The following is a 22,993-nucleotide window of genomic DNA, read 5'->3' on the forward strand; positions in this document are numbered from 1 at the left end:
TATGATTACTCTCTTTAGCATTGGATATATTTAGACTGATGAACAACGTCTTATCTACGAATAATTAAGACCACCCTAAAGAGGCACACTCAATCACACTCTCCGTAACCGCCTCCTTCAAGCTATAGCTCCCTTTAATCCTAGCTCCCTTTAATCCTCGGGCCAGCCTTCTCCACCAACTGATACCACTGCTCAACCGTCCTCAACGAAGCCAGCATCGTTATCATCGTAACATCAACCTGCGCCACATGCCAATGCGTCCCCGTATTCGGGCATCATTAATTAGGATGCTCAAGTCCTCATAGGAGGGACTATATTCTTCTGTAGGATAGTGCACCTCTCATCAGGGTAATCATGCATATTGTTCGACAGGAAGTAGTACTTTGCGTTCTTGATCGGTTGAGCTTCGAAAAGTTGTGCGCCATCCCTTCCACGCCGTCGCAGGGGATGAGGGCCGGCAAGACGGTGGGGTCCTGTACTATCATGCGGTTCTAGATGCTTGGGTGGCGCTGCTTCAGTTCCGACGGTTGCGGCCCCTTCCGCCGATGTCGACGAAAGGCTGCTCCGGTTTTGAGGGGCTTCTTGGAGCTTCGAGACCATGGGTAGACGTCGAACCACCTTGGTTTGCTGGAGTGGGTGGGCTTTCTCAAAGGTGTTGAAGTGGGAGTGGGCTTTGGGCGGGTTGGCAGCCAGACTAGGAGTCAGTTGAAGGCTTTTTGCATGGGGGTGTTTGTGGGCTCCGTGATGTCTTTGTAGGCGTTCTGTTTGAGATAGTCTGGTAGGACTAAGGTGGCGGGGCCGCAGTCGTCGAGGCTGATAGATATACCACGGAGACAGGAATGGGTTGGCAGAGGCGCCGTGCCTGTCTCCGTGGCCAGGTATCTTATTGCTAATGGCTCCCTGCCTTTGGAGAGAATGCTGAAGGGATTAAGATCAATGACTACCGGGGACTAGGGCTGTTTGCATGGGCTGTATCCGTCTTAGACATCAATGGAGTAGTCTCGCAAGACTTGATGGTACGTACCGTATAGGATACCCAGTTCAGAGAGTCTGTAAGGGAGTTCAAGATGTGTTCCGAGTGGCTTCATCTGCACCACTGGCCAGGGCATTTACTTGTTCGGCAATGCTCTCCATGGTGGTTGATTTCTTGGAAAGGGGAATAAAGAGCTTGTCAGTCTTAGTCGCATAGAAGGCCATGGCAAGCCTCTTATTTATAACCTAAGTTCCAGGAAGCTGAGCTGGACCCGGCATGTAGTCTACCCATGCGGGGGGTAGATCCAATATGCTTTTCGAGGAATATACGACCATCGCAAGCTTAGGGTTTAAAGTCAGCGGAGGCGCCAGCAAAAGTTGACGAGAACAGCTGATGGCCTCCCATGATATTCACGCTGTTATAGATTTCTTCACGCGCATATGGCTGGTACTCTGTGGACTCGTAATACAAGGCAATCCGTTGAAAAACTCGTAGCGAGGACCTTAATCTAGGATCTTATCCAGGCCGCCTCGCAATTGAACAAGTTTCTGAAGACCACTCACATGAGCGCGCACGGCGTTGGCATTAGCAAAACCGCACTGTTTGACGACTTATCTCGGGCAAACTTGTACCAGCCCCAATGAGTGATGTGGACGGACTTGGTGCTCACCTCTATGCAGATCAGGTTAGCTACGGCTTGAATAGTTGACTCTAGGTTGGCATATGTGAGATTGTCTAGGATCCGCTGTAGCTCTTGGAACGTCTCTGTCGGTAATTGCAAGGCGTCCAGGGCCGATTTTCCATTGACGTGGAGGGCATACCCGATATTCGAGCGGAGTGATAAGTATGCACTTGAAGCTAACAACGCCTTCGACAGAGTCGGCTGGCCGGCGGACTGCTGCCACCACCAGATGCTCATCTTATCGGCACCAAGTAGATATATGAGGCGGACATAAGTATCTTTATCTGAGCAAGTGTAAGTAGTAATATACATGTTTCGTCAGAGATTTGTACTTACTGTGGTAGAACTAAGGGTCCATGTCAATCATCCCGAACGACGAGAAGGATCCACCATGCCCGGGCTAACGGTCTGCTGCAGCGGGCCAGCTCTATATGATTGGCATATTTCGTGGTTATGCACAGTTTGAGTTTCTTCAACTGCGTCTCGGCCAGGGAACGGCCTGATTGAGGTTTTTAGTCTTTGCAACCTCTCGTCTCTCCGCCATTGATGGTGCTTCTTCTGGAGAAAGGCATGTTTTTCTTGGACAGAGCAAGCCGCTGGGATTTAGCGTCGCTGAAATCGACAAAGAGAAGTTCCGGAGGCATTACGACGAAGCAGCGCGTGGTTGAGGATGGAGAACTTTATGGGAGCAAAAGGAGGCAGCGGAAGTGTGGGGGCCGGCGACGCCAGACCACAGCTCAGCTTGAACCAAAGTTGTTCCATCGCGATAATCCTTTAAAGACCAGACAGTTCTCCCATCCATGCCATGAAGGTATAAACTGAGAGATGTGTGACTGTGACAGGTGTAGTTCATATCCATGTTTGACCCACCTGCGCCTTGAGCTTGGCCGCGGCATGGCATGGTCTGGACAGGAACACAATGCTCTTGGTCAAGTAGAAATCCCGCGAGGTCATTGCACGGTTTTGGTTTCACTGCTGCCTGTCTGTCTGTCAGTGTATGACTGAGTTGTTGGATCTCCTGAACGACGCTTGAACCACCGTTGAACCACGCAGCAAGTGCCGAGTGTTTCAGGACGGCACCAGGGGGCTTGACGTTTCAACGCGACCACTCGGCCACCGGGCCAGCCCTCTCGTTGGCCATGCTTAGACTCGTTTTCTAGGCGCCAAGGTCGACCATGCGCTTAATGGAGAGCTCCGACTGCTCGAAACCAAAAGCGACCAATCCACCGTGTCAGACAGATGAGATGAGGGCCGTTCGCTGATTTGCATGATTGTTCGTCAGACTCAGTAGTAGTGATGGATCTCCACTGCAGCTTTTGACAAAATGCGTGGACTCGCCTCGAACACTCTTCTCCTTATATCCTTGCACCCAGCCTTACCATGTGCTGATTCAGTTCGTTGTTATTATTTTCTTCCTATTCTCTTCTGACAATAGGTGCGACAATCCTCACGGTGTCCCCTATCTCCCTTTCTCTCTTTCCTTCTTTGCTTCTACACCACCGGGAGTCCAGTCTGGGCCTGGCTCCAACACATTCTTTTCTCTGATCCCGCAGTTACTTGCTCTGGAGCAATTCCTGTCTTTGCTGTAATCATCTCGCCCGCCTTCCAATCTTTACAGGCTGCGCGAAGTCCACTCTTTTCGTCCATTCGCGATGAGGATCCTCCAGTCTGCACTGATTGTCCTGGGGTTCGGCTATGGAGTGGTCTCAGCTCCCACTCTGAAGCAGCCCGAGCGCCGATCTTTCAAGGTTGAGGCTGTTCGCCGGAGCAACTCTATTTACGGTCCAGCGGCTTTGCGGAAGGCCTATGTCAAATATGGCATCGTCGCTTCGGACATCGGACTCGACCTCGATGACTTTGAGCCAAGCGTCAAGGTTGCTGCTGCTGTCGGCACTGAAAGCAAAGTTGAGGAACCCGAATTGACCGGTGCTGTCAGTGCCAAATCTGTCGAGGGGGATGCATCTTTCGTTTCACCCATTACTATTGGTGGCCAGCAACTCACTGTTACCTTTGACACGGGCTCGTCGGATGTGTATGACTGTCACCTTCCCTAGTTTGATATAGCTAACCAATGCAGATGGGTGGTGAACACACAACTTCCCAAGGACTCTATTGAAGGACAAACTGCCTACAGCCCCACCAAGTCTACTACGTTCAAGAACATGACCGGATCGACCTTCAACATCACCTACGGTGACGACTCGTATGCTTACGGCGGCGTTGGAACCGATACCATCAACGTGGGAGGAGTCACCGTGACCGGCCAAGCGATTGGTCTTCCTACTGCGGTTGCCTCGTCCATCCTCGACGACACCCACAGCAACGGCCTGGTGGGACTGGGATTTACATCGCTCAACACCGTCAAGCCTACCCAGCAAAAGTCCTTCTTCGAGACCATCGCCGACGTCCTTGACGAACCCGTCCTCAGCGCATCTCTCGTGAGCGATGGAGTCGGCCAGTATGAGTTTGGTACCGTCGACAAGTCAAAGTACAAGGGCAACCTTGTCAACGCAACCGTTGACTCTTCAGGTGGATTCTGGAAATTCGAGTCCTCGTACTACCGCGTTGGAAACGGCACGCTGAAGAAGCACGACGACGCAACTTCGACCATCGCCGATACAGGAACCTCGCTCATGCTCCTCGAGCAGACTGTCGTCGACGAGTACTACGCAGAGGTGAAGGGCGCGCAATTCGCAACCAGCGCCTCGGGCTACATCTACCCATGCAGCGCGGAGCTGCCGAACCTCTCTATCGCCATTGGCCCTCAGCATCTGGCTACGATTCCTGGTGACCTGATCAACTTCCAGGAGGTTGGCACCAATACCACCACTGGGGAAGCTGGTATGTAACCTTTGTTCCTACAAGATAGTTTACTAATTATGCAGTGTGCTATGGAGGTATTCAATCCAACTCGGGTCTCGACATGCAGATTCTCGGCGACGCCTTCCTGAAAGCTTTCTACGTTGTGTTTGACCTGCGTGGCCCGTCGATCGGCGTTGCATCTCCGGTCTGACCGATCTACTCGTTCTTTTATCCCAGCTCTTGAGCCGTCTTATAGATACTTAATCAAGTTAGGACTTCCTATTGCTATACCTAATTGTACATAAGCCTTACTACAGAACTGCCATTCTAGCGCCTGCATCGATTATGCTACTTAGAGATGACTGTGGTGGCTGAGGACTGTTTCTATGGCCCCGCATGTTGACTTTTCTACTCCTAAATTTCTAAAACCTATAGCATTGTTTCATCGGCGGTGATTCGAAGCTCTTTCTATTCCAACTACACAACCACCAGACGCAACATCGACGATTGTTCTCTGTGTAGAGTTGATAGGGTACTATGAAGTTACCACTACTCCGTACCATAGTTCACTGATGAGGGGGAATTGCGGGACCCATATTTCGTCCTGCAACTCCAACGGAGAAACCCCGATGAAATCTGGGGGATGACCATGGCCCACTTCAGTGACACTTATATCCTCCGTCAATCAACAACCTCGTTTATTCATATACCGCAAGACACTCCTAGCTCCTACTCCTGCCCCTCGCATCTGAATAGCATCATGAGAGCAGTCAGGTTCCACGGGCGCCGCGACATTCGCATCGACCAGATCGACGAACCTGTCTGTGGAGAAGGTCAAGTTAAGGTCCGCTGCTGTTGCTTGCACGCATGCCTCCGTCAACGCTGACAGCTGCTTCAGATCCGTCCAGCCTTTGTTGGGATATGCGGTAGCGGTCTGTACACGTCCCCTCCGTCCAACCCTCTACAAAGAAGACGAGACAATGCTAACACCTACAGATCTCCACGAATACCTATCCGGCCCAATCGTGATCCCAACGACGCCGCACGCCCTCACAGGCGCCCAGCTCCCCGTCACGCTGGGCCACGAGTTCAGCGGCACAATCGAGGAAGTAGGGCAAGGTGTCACCGGCCTCAAGGTCGGGGACCGGGTGGCTGTTCGACCAAACCTGTCGGATGGAACCTGTGCGTCGTGCGTATACGGACGGCCCAACTGCTGTCGGAGTCTGGGGTTTATTGGGTTTAGCAGTGAGTTGTTGCTTCGCCATGCCTTGTCGTACAACAGGGCTGGGATCATGGCGCAGCCCTCTCAGATGCAACAGTGTTTAATTTGTCTTAATAGGCAACTCCGGAGGCCTATCAGACCACGTCTCCGTCCCCGCAAAACACGCGATCGTGCTGCCGGAGAGTGTCCCGCTTGACCTTGGTGGTGAGTCGAGCCTGGCGTCATACCTCCTGCATAATAAACCCCGTTCCAGACTAAGCGACGTACAACAGCACTCATCGAACCCCTAACGGTAGCCTGGCACGCCGTAGCCCGCAGCCCCCACGGAACCGCACAAACAGCACTCGTAGTCGGGGGCGGCCCCATCGGCCTCGCAGTCGTGCAGGTCCTCAAAGCCCGGGGCCTGCAAACCGTCATCGTCGCCGAGGTCTCCAGCCATCGTCGCGAATACGCCCTTACCCTCGGCGCCACACATGTCTTCAACCCTCTCACAGACGACGTGGTCAAGGAGGTCCGCGCCCTGACAAACGACGCCGGCGCGGATATCAGCTTCGAGTGCTCAGGCGTGCAGGCGGGATTCGACACAGCCATGAACGGGATCCGGGTGCGGGGGACAACGACGATCGTGTCGCTTTGGGAGAAGAAGCCGGTCATCGATGCGTTCGATGTTGTTTCGTACGAGAAGCATGTTATTGGGGCGGCGATCTGCGAGGATGGGGACTTTGAGGCCGTCATCGCCGCGATTGCGGAGGGTATGTTGTTTCATCTAGCTCGTCTCGTCCAGCGACTGCTCAGACCTGTTGAGAAAGCGACGCTGCTGACTGTATTCTTGTACTCTCTAGGCAAACTCAACCCGCGCCCCATGATCACCAGCATGATTGCGATGGAGGAGGTCGAGGAAAAGGGGTTCAAGGCGCTTGTCGACGAGAAGGATAAGCATGTCAAGATCCTGATTGATATTGCCGCATGACATAATCTACGAATATGAGCTTGAGACGGGCCCAAAGTCAATTGGTTTCTGATGTTCCCACTCCGTCTTACCTATGTTCACCCGGGTCTTGTCACAGGTTAGAGTACAGCAAAGTTTGGATTGAGTCAGGAGAGACATGGTTACACATTGGCTAATCGGACTCCTGAGTCTTGGGGCGGCTATTCAGTCTACCATATAAACGGGTAATACCCTGGCGCATATGCAGAGAATCTGAGGACTATGAACGAACCGTCTTTAGTGTCTGGTGCTGATTTAGTAGCCTTTCACCTAGGTAATTGAAAATAGCCACTTAGGACATTTATTGTCAGCATCAATTGAGAGGCACTCAATACCAAATTCAGCTGGCAAAGCAGGGAGCCTCAACTTCTGGTATGGACTATAAGCCATTTGAACCGGATGCGCCCTCTTTGTCCGACATACCTACAGTAAGGCCAGACAAAGAGCCGCCGGGATTACGACAGACACGACAGTGGCGAGCTTGGCCGGGCAAATTGATTCTTTCCATGGCCCCGTATTCAGGTTTCTTCGGTCTTCCCAAGGTTCTTTTGGGTCTGAACCGGAGAGGGTATTCATTCATGTTTAGTAACTTTAGTTTAGTCACAGGCATCTACTTCAAAAGCTGTGGCTCCAGAGAACATGTCAAGACTGAGACTGACAGACATTTTCAATCAAAGAGCATTTATTATAGCTGCTCTGTATTAAGCTATTCGATACCTGACAGGTTCTGCAAACGCTATGCCCTAACAGGGTACCAAGTAACATTGCCTGAGATCAAGCACAGAGTCCCAGCTTGTGCCTGCGGACCTCGCTCCTGAGACGTTCCAAATGTCCTAACTAGAAGTCCACTAGATTGCGGGGCGTTTTGCTTTGTTTCGTTCATTGAAGCTCTCCACGAGTGTCTGCTGGATGCCAAGGGGTAGGTGGGAATACCGGGCACTGGTGGTGGTGAGAGCAGCCTGTGTGGCCGGTTTGATGAAAGGAGAGAAATAATGTATTAAGTCATGTCAAAGAAACGGATGGAAAAGTACAGATACACACTGGCTGATGGTGGTGAGGAAAAACGTATGTGTGGCTGGCATAATGATAAGATTGAGAAAGAATGTATTAAGTCATGTCAAAGAACCATGGAAAAGTACAGAGACACACCGAGTGGTGGTGAGTGAAGACCTGTGTGTGGCTGGTATTAATAGAAGAAATAGAAAAGAAGTTATCAAGTCGTGTAAGGTCCACGACGAGGCCAGAAGCAGTTCAGCCAATATGCGCCATGAAGGTATATGTACCGGCTCGATTTCTCTCAGATGGATCACAATCGTTGTTCTTCTTCTACAACTACTACTACGGGTACTCCTCCTCCTCTTTCTTTCCTCGACATGTCGACCAGTAAACGCATGACAGCTTAAGGCTCACCCCAACGCCCCTCAGCCCTTTCCCGGAGATCCCTACGCGGGATGGTATCGCGCCCCCAATGGCCAGCGCTATTTTGGATTCGGGACTGTTATCGAGGTCGGCGTTAACCACGACGGCAGCCGCTACGTCGAGGTCGAGCCCGAACAACATCATCCAGGCGCTGAATTCGACTTCTTCGACCCCTTCACCGACGAGGACATGGACGAGAATCTCTATCCAGACTGGGAGGAACGCGAGGAGTGTTGCGAACGCGACAAGTTCTTCAGCGACAGCCAAGACCTAGAGCCCGGCAGCATAGCCCCGGGCCAGTACATGTCCGCCAGCGGCACGAGTTATTACGGCCTTGGGAAGGTTGTCTGCGCCACCAGGACAAAGGCGGGTGTGTTCGGATGGTATCAGGTTGAGCCAATGCGCGGTGGGTACCGGTTCTGGTCGGAAACTTCTGGTACCCTGATCCCCGACGAGGACCTGCCGCGGTCTCCCTACTCCGGTAGCAAGGAGACGCAACAGCGAGAGAATAAGGACCGACCGCGGCGGCCGAACTATTTTAAGCTTCGAGGTTGGTACGGCGGGTACGCGAACCAGGAGATAAACATGCGCAAAGCCAAGGCGAAGTTAGGCACAGAGCGTCTGGGTGTGTACTTTGCACCAGACGGGCAATGGTTTGTCGGGGTTGGCAAGGTTGTTACCATTGGGATGACGACGGTCGCTAACTCGAACCTGTTCTATATCTATGTCGAGCCCATCTCAGGCAAGTCCGGCGGTGAATATGACTTCTTCCATCCTCATACTTGTGAGTGGATGGACGAGCTACCAAGCAATCCGATCCCTGGAGTGGCCTGCACGACAGCTCAGCGCAAGACCCTGCCTCCTCGCTGGCGAGCTCTCCCTGCCATCAACCGTAGGCCTGACATAGGACAGGAGTACCCAGGTCGATACTTTCCACCTGGTGCGCCTAGACGAGCCGTCTATGTTGGTGTTGGCAAGGTGGTCAAGACAGGGGTGGACACGAACAGTAAGATCTGGGTGGAGGTCGAGCCTATCCCCGGAAAGAGCGGAGGGAACTATGAGTTCTTTGACCCATTCACGGGCAAGACCATGCCGGACGAGTACTGGCCGGACGAGGAGTGAGACGAGTCGAAGGCAGGCCTGGTATATAGACTGATTGATGTTCTTTGATGTATTTAAACATTGCTGTATTCGCAACTCAACTTTCCTCATTTCATCCGATAGGCAGATTCTTAACTGGAGAGCGTCCGTCGTATCAGACCCGATGTAAGCGGACAGATCTGAGCATAAGTATTGCGAGGTAAGTTAGTCTCTTCGTGACCAGGCGCTGTCACCTCGTCCAATCGTCAAGTATATACTTCGTCTGCTTCAATCGGGTGCGCTCCGTGCAGTAAAAGCAGGAAGTCACGCCTCTTGCCTCAAATGGGCTCTGGCCGCTTGAAGGAATATAGACCGAGTACCATGTGCTGTACGCTCTGTATACCAATCGCCATGAACTCCAAGGATGTCTTCGGGCCTCCGACAAGCAGGCTGTAAGGCTCTCACTGTATGTATAAGCATAAGCACGCCACATCGGACATGTCCCGATCGCCCAGCAGCCCAATCCATTACAAATGGAATGTGCCAAACGAAAAGCAGGCAGCAAACACACTGTTATGCACAGTTAGTCAGTCCGCGCTGTTCGAGGTCAGAGTGGACACCGCAGAGTGCCTGGAGTAGTTGCACACGTGTGGAAATGTCTGGAAGGAGAAACCTTCAGCTCGTGCAATGCCATGGCCTTAGCAGCAGCCCGACAGCCCGATGGATCACGATACTTCAGTCTTGGGATGGGCGACTTGACCGAGACTATGGCGAATGTGCGACAACGAGTGGCCAACGCATCTCCCCAAGAATCGGAAACACGAGGGCCAGCGCTTGAGCCTCGATGGCCAGGCCAGTCGCCAGGCCATCCTAGAGGCTACCGCTACTTTGGACCAAGGAAACTACTCCTACTTCCAAGCGATGGCACTACTCCTACATGGATTAACCCAGTCGCCCCAGTCTACAGCGCGGGGCGGCGGAGTTAGCCGTCCGATCGGTCGAGAATGAAATAATGTGTCTCAAGGCTGACGGGCTGAGTACGATGTGACTTAGTGGTCGGAGAATATTGCAGCTGAAGCAGGGTCTATCCACGCTTAGGATATAGCATGCTGTCATACAAGTCTTACAAATACGTAAGATGATATTCCCCGAGCCTCGAGGCCGGAGGCCAGGGACTCAGGGTAGCTCGGTATAGTACAGATCTCAGCCACTGAACTCAATTTCCAATATGGCGTTTGGCTGTACAGCTGCACAGTCGGAATATCACGACCACAGATTACTCCGTATATGAATGGCGTGCCGAGGATAAATGGTCTAGTCCACGCGTTCGCCATGAAAAGGATCTGTCAGTTATTTCTTTTTCCGCCCACCCGCTCGCCCGGGGTTGCCGCTTAGTAGGTACTAAGTATGTAGTGTTCGGCGTTCGCAGAACGGTCAAAAATGCAGGATAGTGGATTCGAGGCCGGCGCTCAGACTCTGCCAGCCAGCCGGCCGGTGGAGGAGGAAATACTACAGTAATGCAGCAAGACCCCGAGGGCGGATGGGTGGCCACCGAGAAAACTTGGGCGCTTGGCCGGAGGCTGAGCAGTCTGAGCTGAGTTTGAACCTGCCACGGGTGCGGCGTACTCCCTAACCTCCAATGTACTCCGTAAGGGTTAGGTCTTATGGCGCGATCAAGCACAAGGTACCCGTCAAGGTTTGTAGTACTTCGGAGTGGGATGCCGGGCGGCAAGAATAGGCGACGTTCATGCCGAGCTCGAGAGTAGGCCGGTCAAGGTTCATAGATCAATGGATGGATGGGTTTGTTGCTTTGTGCCATGGACAACTTTATATTGATTTCGGCGTCTTTGATCGACGGTAGGGCTTCGGTTCTTCATGACATCTCCCGGTATCAAGATTCAAGGCAGCCAGGGTTCTGATTCCTCGGCCAAGATGCCGGGTCTTGAAAATGGGCTAGAAAGGGTTAAAGGACAAGACAATAAATTAATATATAGCGTAGCGTTAAGCGAAGCTGCTCAGCCTGCAGAGGGAATAATCCAGCAGTGCGACGATGACACGTCCGCCGCATGTCTTGCTTTAGTTTGGGGTTAATTATAGGAGTTGCTGGAGAAAAGAAATCATGATCGTAGGGACGCCGCTTACTGACTCTTCGCTGTTCAGAGCAGGGATTACTGGACTATATACCGGGTTTACCTGCTAGCATCTCCACTGCCACTTTACGTCGAGTTGTATATAGATTATTCCTGAGTTGCGACTGCGCTGTTCATGACTCCGTTCGACTGATCGACCCCACTTCCTTCAGCGCGATTGACCGAGTCTCACTTTCAAGATCTAGATTAGCCTGGCTCATCTTGGAACAAAGCTGGGCGTTTCCAACGTTTCCTTCGAATCCTCTACGGCCGTCTCGTATTTCTACGGGGTAGCGCCCTGTGACCCTGTCGAGTTCAATGGATTCCAGTTTACCAGCAGTCCACTCGTGTTAGTGATCTTTCCCCTTCTATATAGATCTTGGTTCGCTGATCTGAAAATTCTCGATGCAGTCTAGCCCCGCAAACGCAAAACTTCTCCTTTTTTGGCCTCCTTCCTGGCTTTGAGCCTCAAAACACATTCTTTTCACAATGGGCACTCCGCTGGTCGGCACCGCCATTATAACAGGGGGGAACGGTTCCCTTGGGTCGGAGATAGCTGTCTCGATCGCCAAAACCCAGCCATACGTCCACTTGCTGCTTCTTGCGCGCGATATCCGATCCGAGAGCGTCAAGGATGTCAGGGAGCGAATCCGGCTGATTGGGCCCCGGTCCCTCGAGTTCGTCAAGGTAGATCTGGCGAGCTTCAACTCGGTTGTCAGCTTCACAGAGATTACGGTCGAGAGGGTGAAAAACAAAGAGATCCCGCCAGTGACACTGCTGATCAACTGCGCCGCCATGTCGTCATACACCACCGAACAGGTCACACGAGATGGCCATGATCCTGTCTACCAGACAAACGCCATTGCGCCGTTCTTGTTGACAGTCAGCTTGCTCGAGGCGTTCAGGGCCGGTGACGGTACTCCGAATGGCGGCGCGCGGGTGATCAATGTCGGATGCTCTTCCATCTCCAAAGGCACACTCGATTATTTCGAGAGCCCGGATCCCGAACTGAGCGTACACCCTGGGGCGCCGCTGAGCGCCAAAGAAGCGACCAAGCGGTTTGGGAGCAGTAAGCTTATAATGAGTGCCGCCATGTATGCGCTGCGACGAAGCTTGGTGTTGGTGAGTTTTTCCTCGAGCCATGAGAGGCTGTCGCAAGCTAACCTATGTAGACCGGAAAACTTTCCCTCAATGTATACACCCTCGACCCAGGAGTAATGACCGGTGAAAGCCACGCAGCGAACGCCGCCCCATTATCCGTAAAGATGGCCCACCAGACACGATCGGGACTTCGCCCGTTCCTGCGAGTATTTTCCAAGACCGCGATGAACAAGGCTAGCGTTCCGGCGAAAGTGATAGCGAAAGTCGCATTCCGGCCCGACACGGTGGAGAACTGGGGCAGGGAGCGATATTATATCTTGGACAGCGAGTACGAGGCCGGATCCGTCATTCCCGCGATGCGGGACCCCAAGCAGATGGACGCCCTGCTGAAGAAGATGCTGCAGCAGGTCGAGGTCGGAGTCAAGGGAATGGGGTCGCCCTCGTCAAGGGTATCACGGTTGAGTTGTTGACGGGTTCCCGTTGCACGTTCGTTTCGCCTTGTTTAGACTTTTCCTTTGCATTCTTGGAGTTTGGCAGCTTTGGCTTTACCACGCATTCCTGGCGATCTCTTTTGTTTAGCGCTCTTTAATATAGCTCTGCATGTAAATAGCTAGCCGGACATAACAAAAATGGATTAGCATCAAAAGTTGGATGGATGGATGGTTACATGGCTGCAAACGGATGCGATGCGGTGGCATCGGGGGCGCGGATCATGTTGCCTCCCGTCCTCCGGCCCGGCCTGGATCATTTTGAGTCGTCATCATCTTGGATTGAGCATTGTTAAGTGAAAAGACTCGGTTTTCTGTCTGTCGCTCGTTCTTCCCTTCTGCCACCTCGAGATTGCCTTGAGACAGTCATTCATTGTTAATCCGTCGCGTTTCGGCCTCTCTCGTTATCTTACTAACGGCTCAAACCCGCGACTCTCACGCTTCACTTTGCGATTTGACTACTGGATATCTCGGGGTTGGACGACAAGTTGAATGGACTGAGCGATGAATAGGCACGCTGCCCTCGCGAATGGGTATACAGCCTACCCTCGTTCAGGCCAGGGCACCTTTTCCATCTCCCCTCACAAGTAAGGTCCACAAGTGTAACTCAAGTCCTTGACTGATTGTAAAGATTTCAACCGCGCTCACAACCTGCATTGCGACGGCGAAGACAACTCATTCAGCGCATCTGCTTGATCGGCGGCGTCTCATTCTTCCTGCTTATACTCATCTTTCCCTCCTGGCGAGCCTCGATCCTCCCTGCGCTATCGCTCGGCCTTCTCTCCTCCTCAGACCACCTACAAATACAAACCGTCCGATACTATGATCTCGCGAAAGTCAAGGGCTCCGCAAGCGGCTGGGAAGATGGCGACCGGGTGCTTATGTGCACGCCTCTTCGAGACGCGGCCTCCCATCTGCCGATGTTCTTCTCGCACCTTCGAAATCTCACGTACCCGCATCATCTGATAGACCTCGCCTTTCTTGTCTCGGACTCGAAAGATCAAACGAACGAAATGTTGGAGAATATGTTGGAGGAGCTGCAGCGCGACCCGGACCGCGATATGCCTTTTGGAGAAATCTCGGTCATCAAGAAGGATTTCGGACAACAAGTAAAACAAGATGTGGAGAGCAGACATGGCTTTGCGGCACAGGCTGGGCGCAGGAAGTTGATGGCACAGGCACGGAATTGGTTGCTCAGCGCCACGCTCCGGCCAACGCATGGCTGGGTCTACTGGCGAGACGCAGATGTGTTGACGGCACCATCTACAATTCTTGAAGATCTCATGCGTCACGACAAAGACGTCATTGTGCCAAGTAAGTATCATCAATATATTACGGACGCAATTTAACAGTTGCAGATGTATGGCGGCCATTACCCGATTGGCTCGGCGGAGAACAACCATATGATCTGAATTCGTGGCAGGAGTCGGAGACAGCTTTAGCACTTGCGGATACACTAGACGAGGACGCCGTCATTGTGGAGGGCTACGCCGAGTATGCCACATGGCGCCCTCACCTCGCCTATCTCCGAGACCCGTACGGTGATCCCGATATGGAGATGGAACTAGACGGTGTAGGCGGTGTTAGTATTCTTGCGAAAGCAAGGGTGTTCCGCGCCGGAGTCCATTTCCCGGCCTTTAGTTTCGAAAAACATGCCGAAACAGAAGGATTTGGCAAGGTATGTCATTTACTAAATTCGCATGCAATTGCTAATTATGTAGATGGCAAGGCGTATGGGATTCTCCGTGGTGGGTCTTCCTCATTACACGATCTGGCATCTGTACGAGCCCAGCGTGGACGACCTCAAGCACATGGAAGAGATGGAGAAAGAACGCAGAGCCCGCGAGGCGGAAGAAAAGGCGGAAGCTGAGCGCGCACAGCGGACGGAAACATACTTCAAGGATCCCAAGGTCGAGTCGGAAATCGACAACGCATTCGTCCGTGACTCTGTGGAGGAAGAAGAGAAGGCCAAAGACGCAACGCCGGAGAAATCGGACTCAACGCCAGAGAAAGCGGACTCGAAGACAGGGAAAGGGAAGTACATGCTTGACGACAAACACGACAAGAAACCCCAACCTAAGGATGACAAAGTTAAGGGCGATGCTGATGTCGATACGAAGACGGAAAAATAATAGACGAGCTCATGCTCATGTTCATACTATTGGGCTCTGTGCTGGCCACGGGCTCTTATTCTTATTGTTCTTACGAAAGCATTCATGTATCATCTACTCGATCTGTGGCTTTTCTGTACATGTAGTTGGCGTAGAGGTATATCTTTTCGATCAATTCCATACACTGCATTTAAGAATTAGTAAACGCACATTGTACTTCTTGGCTCTAAAGCGTTTAAGACAAACCTTTTGACTTTCCACATTCCTAGTCCTTGCCATAGCCTTCATCATTAAGCAGTGGTCCGTGCGCCGCCCCGCCGTCGCCGTCCTTCAATCCCACGCGTCAAGATTTCCGGCGCATTCAATTATCTCAAGCCACCAATTCATCAACCCAACATCAATCTGGATTACTCAACTATCACCTGTCTGAGTGAGGGGATAGAAGGGCGCGAAAATGTCTACACAATCCACACCCAGCATCCTCTTCACCAATCGGTCCCGACAACAGGGCTTCCGGCTCCTCGAGCTGCCGCCCGAACTCGCGGAGCTGCTTTCTTCTGAGAATCCGCCGACGTGCGTGCTCAACTCTCTTTATTTCCTGGTCAATGACTACCTGCCAACTGACTCTCTTTACTTTGGTTGAAACAGACTCGAACTTAAATCGCCAGCCCCGTCGAACACAACAAATGATGCCGGATCAGAATACGTGAACCTCTGTACGGACACACAAACATACTCGATTCGCCAGGTCCAATCATCGAACTCGCTGCATATCCTCACACCGAGTAGTGGGAATGGTGTGCGACGGGGCGATTTGAAGATTGTCGCGGGAGCTGGCGCAGACGGTGACGATCATGGCAATGGGGAAGACGTGGATATGGACACAGACGCGGACGCGGACGCGGACGACCAAGGGCTCAATCTCAACGTCGAAGGCACAGTGACCTCCATCGCGAAATGCGGGTCGACGCTGGAGTTGCACAAGCCGGCGGAGGGGTTCTCTGCTGTGCCGTTCCTGAACAAGATGGTGCGGGTCTTTGATGGCGCGGCTTGGGAGGATATGAACGGCGCCGAAGCTCAGGATGAGGGTATCACCGGAAAAGAAGCTATGGAACGGGTCTTCGCCGACGTCCCTGTGTCAAGAACACAGTGTGAGCGTGAGTGGGTGGAAATATGCGCGTTCGTCCTCCCCTCGCCCACTGCAACAGCGACAACGTACTGGCGGCCTTCGGCTGAAATGAGGCTGCGCGTTTGGAAGAGGGTTGTTGAAGGGGCGGTGCTGCAGGGCATTGATTTGGGAAAGCAGTTTCTTGTTGCGGACCTTTGGAAGTCGGTGCTTGATGATGATGATGGGGTTGCGCCATTCCCCCGTCCGCTGTTTGAGGCTGTTGTAAGGAGAATCCGTGAGCTGGCAGATGACTTGACCGAGATGAAGTGTGAGTATCTACCTTTTAAACCTCTCAGGAACGAGCGTGCTGATTGAAATAGGGGCCAGTATTGAAAAGGAAACGTGTGTTCGATGGGTGGGAGAGACGTATCTCGAGGCCAAGGCAGCTGGCAGTGCCTCTGCTGTTGGCGAAAGCGAGTTTCTGAATGCCTGGAAGGACCAACTTCCTGAACATTGGAGGGAAGATGTCTCAATAGCTATTTTACCTGTAAGTGGATCTCTGACTGTCGTTGTATTCTGCTAACGATAACTAGAACAAATGCTATATGCAACCCGAGCCGAAAACAATATGCTTCGCCACTGAAGCTGATAGACAAAAAGCCAAGAAAAACCTGCCCTCGGATACCACCGCAGCAACGGCGGCTAAAAAGACGAGGAACTGGCATGAGTTATTCAAAAACCAAAAGCGTCAGAAACGATGACCACCATCCATGCAAGGCCTTCTATGTCTAGCTGGATTAACACCATGCGTACTTCTCGTTCAGGAGCCATTCCACGTTCTCTTCAGGGTTGCCGCTCCACCGAAGAGCCGCAATACTGTCTTTTTCGCGGTGTACTATTTCGACAGCCGGGTCCAACAGTGCTACAGCTCTGTGCAGGAGTGGCGTCGGATTCCAAAATGTAACGTGGGCCATATTCCACTCGTGGGCCTCCAATTGCGCACGCCTGAGAATTGCGGCCATTGCCTTGATCGTTGTCTCGGTCTCCTCTTGGGAGGCGGGCTCGTCATATACCCATCTGAGAATGTACAATGTATTCTCTTCTGGAGTATTGCCAAAAGTCCTATTCCAGGCACAATACACTTTCACAGCGTCATTGCCGGCACCCTTTGCCGCAGGGATTCCCCTATCGGGGTAGAGCCTCTGACAGTAAAACTCCTCCCTCGCCCAGTGCCACTGGTAATGATCGAAATCTGGAACAATTGCTACTTTGGGACCGGAAGACTGCAGCGAGACGCCACGCAACAGCTCGCGCTCTTTTTCGAGAATGCCAATGCTGCACATGCAGCGTTGAACATCATCGGCGCGCAAGACTTTTACCGCAGCCGTTGTGCTCAAAGTAGAGTATTCTTCTTTGGAAAGAGGGGGAAGCGCAAAGTGTGAGGATGGATGTGGTTTCCAGCCGAATTGCGCATAGAACCTCTTCCCAATATCGGAAAACAGAATACTGAACAGCGGCCGCTCACTTTGTTCGCCCTCCAGCTGCCACGCATCCATCTTCTTGCTCAGTTCCTCCAACATTCGCTTTGCGTATCCTTTACCACGAAACTCTGGCCGACAATAGACACTCCCGACACCTTGAACCGAGGCCTCTTCTACATTTCCGTCTTGAGCCACAACTGCCGTCTTCTTGTACGTCTCGCAGGAACTGAGGATTGTTCTCGCATTTTCAGGAGCTCGACGGTCGACCAGAATCCAACATATCAAGGCTTCCTTGGTTAGTCGCTGTTGGAGCAGCGTGTCCTCTCGCGCGAGATACGAATCGAGATCCAACGGTCCCTTCCACTCCGTGCTGTTCAGCTTGATAGATTCGACACGTTCCGTTGGAGTCGCTTGGACCAGCGTCAGCTCGGGCGAGTCCCCGTGGGGTAAATCGGTGTCAGCATAGGCAGCGATCATGTTTCAAGGTGGACTGTCTTGCCAGGCGTTTTCGTGCGGAGCAAAGCGGCCAAGATAAATAAGAGATTGAAGGTTTGTCGATAAGCAATCGGAAGGCTGTGCTACTACTATATACTCCGTAGCGGGTCCCGAGCCATTACTGATAACATGCGGACTAGAGAAAGACAGGTGACGATTGAAGGAATGCCCATAGCTGGGAAGTAGTTTCTGTTTGTAATAGACGCAACCTTGGAAAAGAAGGAAGTGCCGATGGCAAGCGACGGCAAGCGCTCCAGTTATCTTTCAAGCAGCGGTATTCGGCATCGCCTGCCAAGTAGAATACGCTGACCATTCCCGGGATCCCCAGATCTGAGGCTCATTCACAGCATCTTGAAAGGGGGCGACTTCTTGGCGCCCGCAAAGAAGCCATCGATAAGTTTTGAAACAGCGACTTGACAGTAACCAATCAGAATAAAAAATATGATAGCGAAACTGAGGTACGTTCAGATTACTGTGAAGTGCGGACCCTGGTTCAAATCCTCGATGCCAGTGCTTACTAGTATTCATGTTTGAACTGCGTTGGTTGTAAGATCTCAATAATTTCCCAATTTCTTGTGTGCAAACACATCAAAGGTTTTGGTCGCATTGATTCGAAAACTGAGGTTTCGGTGAATGCTACCTAGATAGGAGTCGAGGGCCTTTGTTGTGTGCCCCTCACGTGTTCTGACTGCAGTACTGCAGTGATGTGATCTCTCTTTTTCAATTATTTCCTCACCAGCGAGGCCCTTTCACCTCCATCTTTCTCTCAAATGTTTCTCCTTCTTTTCGATTCAAAAATCTTGCAGTCAACCTCTTTCTGGAGAAGGCTGGGCCCACCTGGCACCAGCCCATCCAGATCTCCACACCATCGCTTCGGCTGATGATTGATCTGCGTCTTGATCTCTCCGGCTCTCATCCCTGACCCTGAACCAACACGCTGCACAGCGCTTTGCTTCATCTCCTGGATTCAAAGCCCGAAAAAACAGGAGGCAACAAATGTCGTAGATTATCCGGGTCCTGCCTCAGGAACAATCGTCCGCCAAACTTGACGGCCAAACTTAGAACCGTCTCCTTTGTCGCCTCGACCATTCTTTCAACCACAGGCTTCTGTATCTTCTCTGCCTTTATAAAACACATAGTGCAAGCCTTTGTCTCTCCTCATAGTGACTAACAGCATCGGCATCTTGTCTCTTTTGCTACCTCTACTCTCCGGAAACTGCTATTGCGCCCTCCGAAGGCTTAACTCAAAATGGATCAGGCCATCTACATTTCTAGTGACGGCGAGCCCGACGACGATCAATCCGCCTTCTCTGAGGACGACGATTTCCAGGAACAGCTAGCAGCGGACGATTGGTTTGCTGCCTACCTTGACACAGGGATCACTGAGGAAGGCCTCCCAGGTCGACCTCCCAAAAGGCAAAGAGTCCATGGTCCAGAAGACGCTATCGACGGAATCCTTTCTACTAACCCACTTGCATCCCGGGGCCTTGAATATCCAGGGTATCCACAGGCTGCGACTTCGATGGCACCGGCAACTGACGGCACCGTTGCACTGTTCGCCCAAGTCCTGGAGATGTTTCCTGACATCAGCCATGCCTACGTTCTAGGTCTGATGGGTAAACACAAGGTGGCTTTGGGACCCGATGCAGGTCAGACCCGGGGGTTCAATTTGGCGATAGCCAGAGATGCTATCTATGAAGAGATTCTCGGACAGAAATCATACCCTAAACAAGACAACGAGAATAGCAAACGGAAAAGGGAAGAATCTGAGGACGAGGATATATGGAAGAGCGGTTCGCTAAATGCAAACAACAGTCATGGATATTGCGAGGCAGCGTAAGCCTTTTTTCAAGCAAGACCATTGTCGTGAGCTAACTAGTCTACAGGGCTGCCCTCCTGGCAATCGAGTTTCCGTGGATCCCAATGAGCCACATCAGGAAAGTCCTCAGCGCCAAGGAACGTCTGTACCATGCATTTATAGCGCTTTACTCTGACGACAAGGTTCAGTATGTGAAGTTGAAGAGCCAAAGGAGTACGAATTCTCCCAAGAAATACAACCCTCTTCGTGATACTCTGGCACAAGAGCTCAATGCAGCGAAGAAGCAGGTAGGAAAACTGCAGAGTAAGTGACTGTCGACTGAAATCGTATTGTATACTTACTAGTCTTGATAGCCACTTTGCGCAAGAAAAAGGAGGAAGAGGAGGCGGAAAAGGCCAACGAGGAGGAACACATTCGAACAGGCAATACTATCGAGTGTCAGTGCTGCTACAGCGACGCCCCGGCAAATCGTTGCCTTCCCTGTGATGGGGATGGCCTTCATTTCTTTTGCTTTACGTGCCTCCGCAGATCGGCCGAGAACCAAATTGGTATGATGAAATACACGATTCAATGTTTCGACGTCGGCGGCTGTCAAGCCCGATTTGAGCGTTCACAGCTCAGGGAGGTTTTGGGCTCATCGATCATGGAAAAACTGGATTCCCTTCAACAAGAAGACGAGATTCGACTCGCCGGTCTGGACGGTCTTGAGGACTGCCCCTTTTGCTCTTACAAGGCCGTCTTGCCCTCCGTGGAAGAAGACCGGGAATTCCGCTGCGAAAACTCTTCCTGCAAAGTGGTTAGCTGTCGTCTATGCAAGGCGAAGAGTCACATACCTCTGACCTGCGATGAGTTCCGAAAAGACAAGGGACTCTCCGAGAGGCACCAGGTCGAAGAAGCCATGAGTAATGCTCTGATACGGAAGTGCCCCAAATGCCAGATCCAAATCATCAAGGAGTATGGATGCAACAAAATGCATTGCACGAATTGTCATACTCTGATGTGCTATCTATGTCAGAAGGATATTACCAAGGAAGGATACGATCATTTCGGACGCGGAACTTGTCTCCAAGACGACACGCGTGCACAAGACCGTGAACACAGAGAGATTCAGAAAGCTGAGCGGGAGGCGATTGATAAGATTCTAGCAGAGAACCCCGATATAACCGAGGAGCAGATTCGAGTGGGCCACGAAAAACCAAACGTCTCGAGGGACCCTCAGCTGCACCCAGCAGCTCACATGCGAGATGTACTGAGAGCGATGAGGGCGGAAATGGCCGCTCAACAACCTCAGCAGCACCAGCATGCTAACCATGCCCTTCCCCCCCAAGCACATTTCCAAGTTTACCCTCGGCCAGCTCCCTATGTCCCATACCCTATGAATTATGGAGGGTTCATACCGCATCCGCACCGTCCTGATATCAATGCTCCCCGTGCAATGGCCGTACCTGGAGTACCCGACAGACGACCAGCCCAACCGATCGGGGCCCAACCGTACCGCAGGATTGCCGCCGCCGATAACTATATACAGAACGTCCAGAACCCCCCCGCATTCCAGCCTCAGCAACGACTACCTCAGGATCCAACTGCAGATTTTCGCCCTGATTTTTACGGCCCCTTTTGAATGCAGTTAAGACCTGCCAGGCTGGTTCGGTTGTGTCCGGTCATGGGAAAGATACCGGGCACGTATGGCGCCTTATCAATTCAATATTCGATTCATTATTCTTGGTTCTTGGAGTTTACTCATTACGTTCCGCCGTATACCCAGGACAGCGTTATCCGTTTCTTTCCACGCCTCCAGCAATTCCTGTTTGGGTTTCTTTTTCTTTCTACTTTTGCGCGGTCATCCTTCACACAACTTGGAAAGGGTACACCGACAACTGCATTGCAGTCAATTATTTCACGAATTTTATCTTTTCTGTTGGGACAGACTTAGCATACTTCCCTCGAAATAACCGTGCATGTTGGTAAAAGTATGTACGGTCCAGGACTTAGAATGCATTATGCTACCTACTCTTCAAATATGATATTAATACCTGTTTTCTACCATCCACTTGCACGAGCCAAGAAAAGTATTATGCTACTCTCTGTGCCTAACCCGCTAAAATCTAAATAGCTTCGTCATCTCCGAAGACAAACGAGACTTGCACAGGCGGCTGGAACTGTACTTCAGACGTGCCCACTGATTAGGAACTCGGACACGTTGGACGATAAGACTTATGGTGTTAGATATGTACTGATATATCTAAATTCGCATCCCGTTCCCTCTTCGCTGCATCCTACAGAGTACAGAAGTCGCAGCGGCATCGTCAGCAGGATAAGAGGGACCGCTGACAGAGACTGCAGGTCTAGCGCCGGGCCAGTTTGCAGGCGCGCCGAGTAACTGGCGAAGTTCAAGACTGCCTGGCCGAAATATGTAGGTATCTGAAAAAGGGCCAAGAAGCTGAAAAAGCCGTGCTACTGGGACTTAAGGCAGGCATGCTCGCAGGCATGCCGCTCCCCTACCTGCGTCCGGAAGACATTAGTCGATGCGCTGCATCTATAGAAAATGTGTAAGCTGGATACTTGTGAGGTGCAGCTTCGTTGTCTTGTGAACAATGTTATTGTGGTGGACCCGTGAGTTTTAGTGGCGTTACGTCATATTCTGCTTGGAGGGGCCGATGTCGTTGCAAACTCTCTTGGCTGAATCCCCTCAACTTCCAATTGGGTAATGCTAACGAGGTGAATACATGGAAATCCGTGTATATAGCTAATGATAGAGATGTGAATTTGCTAGTAGGAACCGTGTAGTGAAACTCCGACGAGACGAGACGACAGAAATACAGGAAGTGGTATGAAGGATAAAAAGTGAAAGAAAGAAGAGGAGAATGAGAAGAGAAGAGAGAAGGAACGTTGACATGAGAGGATATGAAACGGCGGAATGAAAGAGATGATGAACCTGATCTATGTAAATGCCATGCGAGTCCCAAAATTCGTCCGCTCCCCATTTTATATATTTGCACCACTCATTGGACGACGATACCAGAATTTCACTTCATCCATCATATATGTTCGATCATTGGTCACGCTAAAACAAGAAGCAAAGAAACGAAGCACCT

At 51.6% G+C, this 22,993-nt stretch overlaps 9 protein-coding genes across 9 annotated transcripts; 7 read left to right on the plus strand and 2 right to left on the minus strand.

Annotated features, from left to right (window-relative positions):
• Positions 1–291: 291 nt before the first annotated feature.
• Positions 292–2,299, minus strand: DSM5745_05481 (uncharacterized protein; the record flags this gene model as incomplete). Its single annotated transcript, XM_026747497.1, has 3 exons — positions 292–694; positions 1,537–1,939; positions 2,182–2,299. 3 exons carry the CDS (start codon positions 2,297–2,299, stop codon positions 292–294), a joined length of 924 nt encoding a protein of 307 aa, XP_026603329.1.
• A 1,008-nt stretch (positions 2,300–3,307) lies between these two features.
• Positions 3,308–4,668, plus strand: DSM5745_05482 (pepsin-like aspartic protease; the record flags this gene model as incomplete). Its single annotated transcript, XM_026747498.1, has 3 exons — positions 3,308–3,687; positions 3,733–4,496; positions 4,541–4,668. 3 exons carry the CDS (start codon positions 3,308–3,310, stop codon positions 4,666–4,668), a joined length of 1,272 nt encoding a protein of 423 aa, XP_026603330.1.
• Positions 4,669–5,106: 438 nt separating this feature from the next.
• DSM5745_05483 (2,3-butanediol dehydrogenase) lies at positions 5,107–6,649 on the plus strand (the record flags this gene model as incomplete). The annotated part of the gene is made up of 6 exons (XM_026747499.1): positions 5,107–5,301; positions 5,356–5,389; positions 5,454–5,639; positions 5,797–5,883; positions 5,952–6,431; positions 6,522–6,649. 6 exons carry the CDS (start codon positions 5,107–5,109, stop codon positions 6,647–6,649), a joined length of 1,110 nt encoding a protein of 369 aa, XP_026603331.1.
• A 1,278-nt stretch (positions 6,650–7,927) lies between these two features.
• Positions 7,928–9,208, plus strand: DSM5745_05484 (uncharacterized protein; the record flags this gene model as incomplete). Its single annotated transcript, XM_026747500.1, has 2 exons — positions 7,928–8,011; positions 8,066–9,208. The coding sequence occupies 2 exons, from the start codon at positions 7,928–7,930 to the stop codon at positions 9,206–9,208; spliced, it is 1,227 nt and encodes a 408-aa protein (XP_026603332.1).
• Positions 9,209–11,784: 2,576 nt separating this feature from the next.
• Positions 11,785–12,866, plus strand: DSM5745_05485 (glycosyltransferase family protein; the record flags this gene model as incomplete). The annotated part of the gene is made up of 2 exons (XM_026747501.1): positions 11,785–12,417; positions 12,468–12,866. The coding sequence occupies 2 exons, from the start codon at positions 11,785–11,787 to the stop codon at positions 12,864–12,866; spliced, it is 1,032 nt and encodes a 343-aa protein (XP_026603333.1).
• Positions 12,867–13,388: 522 nt separating this feature from the next.
• DSM5745_05486 (ANP1/MMN9/VAN1 family protein) lies at positions 13,389–15,016 on the plus strand (the record flags this gene model as incomplete). Its single annotated transcript, XM_026747502.1, has 4 exons — positions 13,389–13,471; positions 13,516–14,198; positions 14,243–14,562; positions 14,606–15,016. The coding sequence occupies 4 exons, from the start codon at positions 13,389–13,391 to the stop codon at positions 15,014–15,016; spliced, it is 1,497 nt and encodes a 498-aa protein (XP_026603334.1).
• A 433-nt stretch (positions 15,017–15,449) lies between these two features.
• DSM5745_05487 (putative sister chromatid cohesion protein Dcc1) lies at positions 15,450–16,864 on the plus strand (the record flags this gene model as incomplete). The annotated part of the gene is made up of 4 exons (XM_026747503.1): positions 15,450–15,568; positions 15,644–16,431; positions 16,484–16,650; positions 16,697–16,864. 4 exons carry the CDS (start codon positions 15,450–15,452, stop codon positions 16,862–16,864), a joined length of 1,242 nt encoding a protein of 413 aa, XP_026603335.1.
• Positions 16,865–16,900: 36 nt separating this feature from the next.
• Positions 16,901–18,061, minus strand: DSM5745_05488 (uncharacterized protein; the record flags this gene model as incomplete). Its single annotated transcript, XM_026747504.1, has 1 exon — positions 16,901–18,061. One exon carries the CDS (start codon positions 18,059–18,061, stop codon positions 16,901–16,903), a length of 1,161 nt encoding a protein of 386 aa, XP_026603336.1.
• Positions 18,062–19,328: 1,267 nt separating this feature from the next.
• DSM5745_05489 (E3 ubiquitin-protein ligase RNF216) lies at positions 19,329–21,519 on the plus strand (the record flags this gene model as incomplete). The annotated part of the gene is made up of 3 exons (XM_026747505.1): positions 19,329–19,915; positions 19,966–20,201; positions 20,252–21,519. The coding sequence occupies 3 exons, from the start codon at positions 19,329–19,331 to the stop codon at positions 21,517–21,519; spliced, it is 2,091 nt and encodes a 696-aa protein (XP_026603337.1).
• Between the last annotated feature and the right edge of the window lie 1,474 nt (positions 21,520–22,993).

The sequence above is a fragment of the Aspergillus mulundensis genome (assembly GCF_003369625.1).
Source record: "Aspergillus mulundensis strain DSM 5745 chromosome Unknown scaffold_5, whole genome shotgun sequence".
NCBI lineage: Eukaryota > Fungi > Ascomycota > Eurotiomycetes > Eurotiales > Aspergillaceae > Aspergillus > Aspergillus mulundensis.